This window comes from Sander vitreus, unplaced genomic scaffold (assembly GCF_031162955.1).
Source record: "Sander vitreus isolate 19-12246 unplaced genomic scaffold, sanVit1 ctg342_0, whole genome shotgun sequence".
NCBI classification, from domain to species: domain Eukaryota; kingdom Metazoa; phylum Chordata; class Actinopteri; order Perciformes; family Percidae; genus Sander; species Sander vitreus.
This window is the reverse complement of record NW_027595480.1, coordinates 5,001-14,387: the sequence shown is the minus strand read 5'-3', so window position 1 is coordinate 14,387 and position 9,387 is coordinate 5,001. Positions and strand designations below refer to the sequence as shown.

The window sequence follows — 9,387 nt, the reverse complement described above, 5'->3', positions numbered from 1 at the left end:
CCCACATTTACAACACATCTGGGTTGATATGAATGCACCATAAGTAGGCGAGTGTGCACGTTACTCAGGCTGCATCAGCTGATTGATAGACTCATATAGATATAAGCAATAATAAAATAATATATACAGGAGGAAAGAATATAGGGAGGAAAACTCAATGATATATGCAATAATTAAGATCAGTGTATAGGGCGGAAGAGTGGCATTAGAATGTGCCAGAGGCCACCGATTTTGGGCTATTACGGCCAAAAACATTCTCCAGGGGCGGCATGCCCCCTACATTCCCCCCTGTCAGTGTTTTCATCGAGAGATATACAGGAGAGGATCTTCTCAATCAAAATCCTCCTCCTGAACAGTCTGTCCCCTCACGTTACAGCTACGCCCCTGCATACAGCACAGTTCCAGTGTTCAGGGGTCCTTATCAGGTGCAGAGCACAGCATTTTGGGCCCTGTAGAAAGGGATTTTCTATGGGCCCCTCCCCACATCCACAGCTATTCATTCTAGGCAAAGACAGTATATAAACTGGACCACCAGACCCCGTGTCTCTGGACGGAGACCAGTGAAGGACATTAGAAGCTCTTTCCCGGTGATGGCTGAGCGTTACTGAGCAGCCTCCAACTGAGCTTGAAGACGTAGATGTGACGTGAGCAACCTGTCTGAAAGTTGGAAGTCTTCTGGTAGCTGTGCCAAGAGAAATCTCAATCATTCCCAATCTAGCAGAGACGGAGAGCGTAGGTATATGTAAGGAGATAACATAGACACAGGCTCATTATTGATCACTAAAATGATAGTTAACATTAGTCATTACACTTAAACAGCTGATGGAAGTCCAAACTGCCTGAGAGCTTCTCCTGTACTATACTGTAACTCCTCTACTATGAGACAGGAAGTCTCGTGGTTATGACCCAATCGTTAGCCTATTGTTATAACAACGTCTGCTACGGAGCCATAACGTGAGCTACAAGGTAATGGAGCCTTTTATACATTGTCGTGTTTCTTTAGAAATAAACAACGGACAAATAGAGTCTTTAAACGCTTCAGATGTAAAGGTATTCTCTGTCAAAGTGACGTCAGAATGAATGGCAGTCAATGGGATGCTAACGGGATGCTAACGGGATGCTAACGGCAGGTGATGGCTTGGTAGCATCAAAATGGCGCCATAGGAGGTTCGAGCTCTGAAGCGAAGCTTAGCCCCTTGATTCTAGGATCTTTTTGGGTCCTGTAGAAAGTCATTCTCTATGGGCCCCTCCACACATCCACAGCTATTCATTCTAGCATCTTTTTGGGCCCTCCTCACATGAGGGCCCTGGTACTCGGTAGGGGTGGACGATTAAAAAACAAGTCTCGATTCAAAGTATGTAAATGTAGTTACTTTCCCATGTGATTGCAGTAGACAAAAAATATGAATTGCTTTTTGAACTGGTAGAGCTTGAATCCCGTCCCCTTTTCCCCCCAGTCGCCCCTGGTCCTTATGGTGGTGGGTTACAGTGTACTGCAGAACCGTTCAATGAGAACCAACGCTGACCTGCTGATCACACACCAGTTCATTAAAATATTCATTTTTGAACAGAGCCAGGACCCTTTTGTGTGGACATCATGGAGTTTGTGCGATTTGGGACAGAGGATGATGACGACGACGCAGCCACTCAGTACATGATTGAACAGAGTCTGCTGGAGAGCAACAAACAGAAGGAACCCCACCGAGACTCCACAGCACACGACAGCAGGAGGTCAGTCAAATATTTCTCTCTGATGCTCGGTTTGTGTTAAGCCCCTGACACACCAACCCGATACTCAGCCGTCTGACAGTCTGGCGAGGTCGCTGACTCGAGTCTGGTCGGTGTGTTACGTGCCGTCGTCAGTCGGAGGAGTCGTCAGCCTTCATTTAGGCTGATTTGACTTGTTGAATCTGCCAGTGGGCAGTCAGACTCCATGACCCATCTGATTGGTGGAGAGCTAGCCCTTGACTAGCCAATCAGTGCACGAGAAAACCAGAGCTGCCAACGCCAGTATCTTGTTATTACTAGTCGTGGTATTTTCTTCCGTTCAGCGAGTAATGACAACAAGGATCCTTCTTGACTACTATCACCACTCTCTGATGAAAACAAGGACTGACGACAGCGTGCTCTGTGTTTACCAGGTCTAGAGAGACGCTCCCTCATTTATGGTTTTCATTTTTTGGACGACAATAAAGATTAGCGCCGCCTGCTGTTATGGAGACGTATTACGTCTCGCGCACGCGCAGAACGTACGCTCCAGTCGGCGTCTCTTCGGTGTGTGCTGAGGCTCTTTTTGGACACACCAACCGACAGGTTGGTGTGTCCAAAAAGAGCCTCAGCACACACCGAAGAGACACAGACTTGACAGATATTAGGCTAAATGAAATAAAAACATGCCAGTCTCTAGGTATGGTGAAGGGTATGTGATGATGTGGGGGGGGGGTATGGTGAAGGGTATGTGATGATGGGGGGGTATGGTGAAGGGTATGTGATGATGTGGGGGGGTATGGTGAAGGGTATGTGATGATGTGATGATTAACATAGGGCTGTACTGACTTATGCCCCCTGTATTTTAAGGAAGAACATTTATTTATTTACGATACATTATTCATTCACAAAGATACTTGGGGTCCTTAAAGGTTGGATTTTTACTATTTTTTTTAATTAAGGCATTAAGATCAATTTCCAAAAGATGATTTTAATTCCTCTTTTTAGTCCTCTTTAGCATGGCTTCATACACTCATGAGCAGCTCTGTAATATTATTCCGAGCAGGTGAAGCTCAGATGACTCAGATGAGTTTAGTTTTTCTTGTTGTGTTTGATGTGTTTAAGATCTTCTTTCCACACAGCCCTGGACCTGAATCTGCAGACAGCATCTTCACTGCTATAAGACAAGGTGAGGGGGGAGGATACAAGGCTTGTAACACGCTAAATGCTTTTGTTGTGATTTTATTTACTGTCAAAAATACTAATGAAACTGTGAGGTATTTACATTTTAAGATATCCTTAAAAAATGTTTATGGATTTTATGGGTTTGGCGGAGGCTCAGTTGACTCAGGTTGACTTCCCTAGTTTCTGTCATTGTGTGAGTACAAGTACAACCCACTCTGACATCTCTCCATTAGTGCATGTAGAGGTACTGAACATGTGCAGCCCCCCCACTCTGACATCTCTCCATTAGTGCATGTAGAGGTACTGAGCATGGGCAGCCCCCCCACTCTGGCATCTCTCCATTAGTGCATGTAGAGGTACTGAACATGTGCAGCCCCCCCACTCTGACATCTCTCCATTAGTGCATGTATAGGTACTGAGCATGGGCAGCCCCCCCACTCTGACATCTCTCCATTAGTGCATGTATAGGTACTGAGCATGGGCAGCACCCCCACTCTGACATCTCTCCATTAGTGCATGTATAGGTACTGAGCATGGGCAGCCCCCACTCTGACATCTCTCCATTAGTGCATGTATAGGTACTGAGCATGGGCAGCCCCCCCACTCTGACATCTCTCCATTAGTGCATGTATAGGTACTGAGCATGGGCAGCCCCCCCACTCTGACATCTCTCCATTAGTGCATGTAGAGGTACTGAGCATGTGCAGCCCCCCCACTCTGACATCTCTCCATTAGTGCATGTAGAGGTACTGAGCATGTGCAGCCCCCCCACTCTGACATCTCTCCATTAGTGCATGTATAGGTACTGAGCATGGGCAGCCCCCCCACTCTGACATCTCTCCATTAGTGCAGTTATAGTATATAAATAACGAAGTAAAGTACAGATACGTGAAAATTCTACTTAAGTACAGAAGTGAAGTATTTGTACTTAGTTACATTACAACACTGCTGTCAGCACTGAACAGCTCCTCCAGTAACAGGCTGCTGCACCGCGCTGTATCACGGAGAGATAGTGCAGGTCTGTCCTGCTGCTGTCAGACTCTACAATCAGCACTCACACTCCCATCTCGTAAACTATGGACGCTTGTTCAGGTGCCTTTGTCGTTCTTATTGACGCTAAAAGTCTTCTTTAGCGCTATAAGAAAACGGGTTTGGTCGGGACTATTGACGTCCCTTTAGCGCTATAAGTAAACGTGCTTGGTCGGGACTATTGCCGTCCCCTTTAGCGCTATAAGAAAACGGGTTTGGTCGGGACTATTGACGTCCCTTTAGCGCTATAAGTAAACGTGCTTGGTCGGGACTATTGCCGTCCCTTTAGCGCTATAAGTAAACGGGTTTGGTCGGGACTATTGTCGTCCCTTTAGCGCTATAAGTAACGTGCTTGGTCGGGACTATTGACGCCCCTTTAGAGCTATAAGTAACGTGCTTGGTCGGGACTATTGACGCCCCTTTAGAGCTATAAGTAAACGTGCTTGGTCGGGACTATTGCCGTCCCTTTAGCGCTATAAGTAAACGGGTTTGGTCGGGACTATTGTCGTCCCTTTAGCGCTATAAGTAAACGGGTTTGGTCGGGACTATTGCCGTCCCTTTAGAGCTATAAGTAAACGCTGCTTGATCGGGACTATTGACGCCCCTTTAGCGCTATAAGTAACGTGCTTGGTCGGGACTATTGACGCCCCTTTAGAGCTATAAGTAAACGTGCTTGGTCGGGACTATTGACGCCCCTTTAGCGCTATAAGTAAACGTTCTTGGTCGGGACTATTGACGCCCCTTTAGCGCTATAAGTAAACGTGCTTGGTCGGGACTATTGCCGTCCCTTTAGCGCTATAAGTAAACGGGTTTGGTCGGGACTATTGTCGTCCCTTTAGCGCTATAAGAAAACGGGTTTGGTCGGGACTATTGTCGTCCCTTTAGCGCTATAAGTAAACGTGCTTGGTCGGGACTATTGCCGTCCCTTTAGAGCTATAAGTAAACGCGCTTGGTGACCAAGATATCCTAAATCTGTGGCTTCTTGTTTTGATATTGACTCGTTGAGCCGGAAACAACAAGAGCTACGGTGAGTTGTTAAAACCTCTTTTAGTAAACTCTGAACACAACCAATGTAGTCAGTGCTGTGGTTAAGGTGTAGAGTCCCTGGTGATACTTGGAGCAAAGTCTCATGTTGTGTCGAGCCTTCTTAGTGGTTTAAACATAGATATTTTGAGGCTAGCATCGTAGCGTCCCTAGCACTCCCATTCAAAAGGCCATTTGACCCAAAATCCAGAATATGGTCAATCTTAAAAGTGGCGTCTCCGTCCTAAATATGCTTTTAAACTACAGTTTGACTCGGGTACATTCACAAGAAGACCCTAGGTTACATTTTGGCGAGAGTTACACGTTAACAGTCACTGTCCCTCCATCCCTGCAGGTAATGAGAAGCTCTTGAAGGATCTAAGTGTCCGGCAGAGAGACAAGTTTTCACAGACAAACAGCCAAGGTTGGACTCCTCTCCACGAAGCAGCAGCTCAGAGCAACCACACCATCCTGCAGATCACACTCAACGGTTTGTATCCACTTAGCTGATTCTGTAGACTTACACAACAACATAACACCCCATTAATGAAACTCGTCCTGTTCTCCAGCTTCAGGCTCAGACTCTGTGGAGAGCCGTACTCTTTATGGTCAGACTCCTCTCTTCCTGGCAATAGACGCAGGTCTGATAGAAAACGCCTCCTTCCTCCTCCAACACGGAGCCCAGCCCGACAGCCAGGACCACGACCAGGACTCCCCGATGCTTCTAGGTAGGCTGATGTCACTTCCTGCAGGAACGGAAAGAAAGAGCAGGGGTGGAAGGAAGTATTCAGATCCTTCATGTGTGACCAGGGGCGTAGCACAACATTCTGGGCCCTGTAGAAAGTAATTCTCTATGGGCCCCACCCATCCACAGCTATTCATTCCAGCATCTTTCTGGGCCATCATCACTTAAGGGCCCTGGGTACTCAGTCCCCTTTACACCCCCAGTCCGACACCCCTGTGTGTGACACCCACATATGTGTGGTCACATTTGTGTTACGTTGTTTTGTTTTAATGTATAATCAGCATGTGCATACTAGCCATCGTTTTAAGTGTAATTATTATGCCAATTATTTGGCATTTTATTATTATTTTAATCAGTCAGCTGGTACGATGCTTTGAGTGAGCCGGAAGATCTCTCCAGCTGTCAGGTTGTGACATCCTTTCTTTATCGTCCAAACAAGTCTCTCTTATTGTCAGACCAGGGGTGGGGCTAGAAGGGGGACACCAAGGGGGTAAGTCTCTCTCCACAACACGTACTTCCTATGGCGCCATTTTGATGCTAACAAGCTATCACCTCCCGTTAGCATCCCGTTAGCATCCCATTGACTGCCATTCATTCTGACGTCACTTTGACAGAGAATACCTTTACATCTGAAGCGTTTAAAGACTCTATTTGTCCGTTGTTTATTTCTAAAGAAACACGACGATGTATAAAAGGCTCCATTACCTTGTAGCTCACGTTATGGCTCCGTAGCAGACGTTGTTATAACAATAGGCTAACGATTGGGTCATAACCACGAGACTTCCTGTCTCATAGTAGAGGAGTTACCGTATAGTACAGGAGAAGCTCTCAGGCAGTTTGGACTTCCATCAGCTGTTTAAGTGTAATGACTAATGTTAACTATCATTTTAGTGATCAATAATGAGCCTGTGTCTATGTTATCTCCTTACATATACCTACGCTCTCCGTCTCTGCTAGATTGGGAATGATTGAGATTTCTCTTGGCACAGCTACCAGAAGACTTCCAACTTTCAGACAGGTTGCTCACGTCACATCTACGTCTTCAAGCTCAGTTGGAGGCTGCTCAGTAACGCTCAGCCATCACCGGGAAAGAGCTTCTAATGTCCTTCACTGGTCTCCGTCCAGAGACACGGGGTCTGGTTCATTTATTTGACTGTCTATGGGTGGCACCCCACCCACCCAATCCATTGGGCTACAGTGCTGTCAATCTGACAATGATTTACATTGGATCAGACTACTGTCATTTGGCTGCCTGTTCTGCCAACTTTCCCACCCTTGTCACATGACCATTAATGTATCCATGATGACTATCCAAAATTCTGATATTGGCATTTCTTTAAACCAACCAGAATCATCGTGGGCGGGGCTAAGCTCCGGACGGAGCCACGGTGCCTCTGCTAAATAGTCTCAGGAAGGAGCTTGTTTTGGTGGAACATGTGGACGTTCAACAGTAGTTTTAGTCGTGTAACAGAAACCTCAGATTGGACAGATAGTCTAGCTAGCTGTCTGGATTTACCCTGCAGAGATCTGAGGAGCAGTTAACCATAGTCCTCACACATCAGCCGGAGGTTAGAACGCCAACACAGAGACGGAGGAAGGGGACGGACATCCGGCCGAAATGAGGGACATCTGTCGGAACAATCGCGGAAACGAAAAGTCGTTGATATAGACTTCTCCGGAGGAAACAGCGGAGGTGCCGCTTCCTACCAGTACCTACAGTAACAAGCGTGAACATTTCGCCTCATTGCTACCCAAAGACAACTGTACTCCTCTTACATCTTGTTTCTCTTACATACAAATTGAGACATTAATGTAACCCAAAACCCAAAATAATTAGCATAATAATTACTCTTAAAACGATGGCTAGTATGTATATGCTAGAAAAAAACTTATCACAAATGTGACTACACATATGTGGGTGTCACAAAAACAAAATACTCAAGCAGACAGACAGACAGATAGAGATACTGTACTTTATTTATCCAGAAGGACATTAAGGTGTCCAATAGCTTATACATATCATACATACACATAGGCAGACAGACATATGACATGACAACCATGCACGCATAAATAGTACAACAATACAAAGGAAGATATGAATAGTGTGCCCTTACAGTAAGGTTTGGTTGTAGCATGTTTAAAGGAGCGGTGTGGGAAAAAATGCAGAAAGGTGCAACGGTGTCATAGTGCAAGATAGTGTCAGTGCAGATTCTATATCTATTCAAGTACAAGAGGCAACACAATATATCACACATATAATAATCATTACTTAACTATACATAGACACTAGTAAAAGAAAGAAAAGTTTAAGTTAAAGTTGAAAACTGTCCATACAGACTGAAAGACAGCGTGGTTGACCATTCAGGCAAGCTAGCAAAATGGGCAGATGGGTGATATAGCCAGTAAGGGAGTCAAACAGTGCCAATCAGTCCAGTCCAGGGTGGTCCAGGGTAGTGTATCTGTATGTATACAGGCACCCAGATGAAGGCATGGTACAAAGGGAATTATACAGAGCAGACTTACACACTCTTTCCCTTCTGTGTAGCATTGAAGAGCTTAATGGTCCCAGGGACAAAGGACCTAGGCAGCCTGTCAGTTTTACAAGACAGAGACAGGAGCCTACTACTGAACATGCTCTCCTGCTTGGAGAAAGTGGTGTGCAGGGGGTGGCAGTCATTGTCCATTATAGAGAGCAGTCTGTTCAGGGTCCTCTTATCTGCAACTGATGTCAGTGACTCCGTAAGTAAAGAACAAGCAGCTCAAATTTGTAGTTGAGTACATTTTCTTAGTTACTTTCCAGCACTGACTGATGGTGGCTACAGACCAGATGTTTAGGCACAACATTTTGCTTCTTTTCCTCATCAGCTATTTCAAATCTATCTTCAACACGTTCTCACACTCGTCTCGTAAAATCTGGACGCTTGGTCAGGTGCCTTTGTCGTTCTTATTGACGCTAAAAGTCTCCTTTAGAGCTATAAGCCTGGTGAAAAGTCCTGTGTTTGACCCCTCCACCCCCCCAACCAACCTCCTTACATACTCCTCTCTAAATCCTCTCTAACTGCTGCTCTCCCCGGTGCGTTACACAAACACGCTGAAAGACGCCTTTTTCGTCGCATCAGACGCTGACAGCCACTGTCCAAACGTCCTGATTTCACGAGTTCAGAATGAGAACGGGTTGCTATCTTCTGTTTGACTCCGTCCTCCTGCAGCGATCCGTTCAGACCGTGCTGACATGATGAAGCTGCTGCTCCTGCAGGGCTCCAAGGTGAACCAGGAGGGCTGCCACGGCCGGCGTCCCCTCCACGAGGCCTCTCGGCTGGGTAAGACAGCGCTGGTGAATCTGCTGCTGGAGGCCGGAGCGCAGGTAGACCCTCCCAGCCACTACGGCCTCACACCGCTGGCACTCGCTGCTCAGGCAGGACACCTGGAGGTGGTGGAGACTCTCCTGAGCAGAGGTAAGAAAGCAGGGATTCAATTCAATTGTATTCATAGTATCAAATCATAACAAGAGTTATCTCGAGACTCTTTACAGATTAGTAGGTCTAGACCACACTCTATCATTTACAAAGACCCAACAATTACAGTGATTCCCCCCAGAGCATTTAGTGGGACAGTGGTGAGGAAAAACTCCCTTTTAGGCAGAAACCTGGGACAGACCCAGACTCTTGGTAGGCGGTGTCTGACGGTGCTAGCAG

The 9,387-nt window shown here is 46.3% G+C and overlaps 1 protein-coding gene across 1 annotated transcript in view; it reads left to right on the top strand.

Annotated features, from left to right (window-relative positions):
• Positions 1–1,597: 1,597 nt before the first annotated feature.
• LOC144513759 (ankyrin repeat and SOCS box protein 14-like) overlaps positions 1,598–9,387 on the top strand; it is a gene marked incomplete at its 3' end in the record, with an annotated part of 11,751 nt that continues 3,961 nt past the window's right edge. Inside the window, exons 1-5 of the mRNA XM_078244935.1 lie at positions 1,598–1,731; positions 2,850–2,896; positions 5,300–5,434; positions 5,514–5,672; positions 8,902–9,147. Of these exons, the coding sequence (XP_078101061.1) occupies positions 1,598–1,731; positions 2,850–2,896; positions 5,300–5,434; positions 5,514–5,672; positions 8,902–9,147 (721 nt within the window). The remainder of the gene's footprint in view (positions 1,732–2,849; positions 2,897–5,299; positions 5,435–5,513; positions 5,673–8,901; positions 9,148–9,387) is intronic.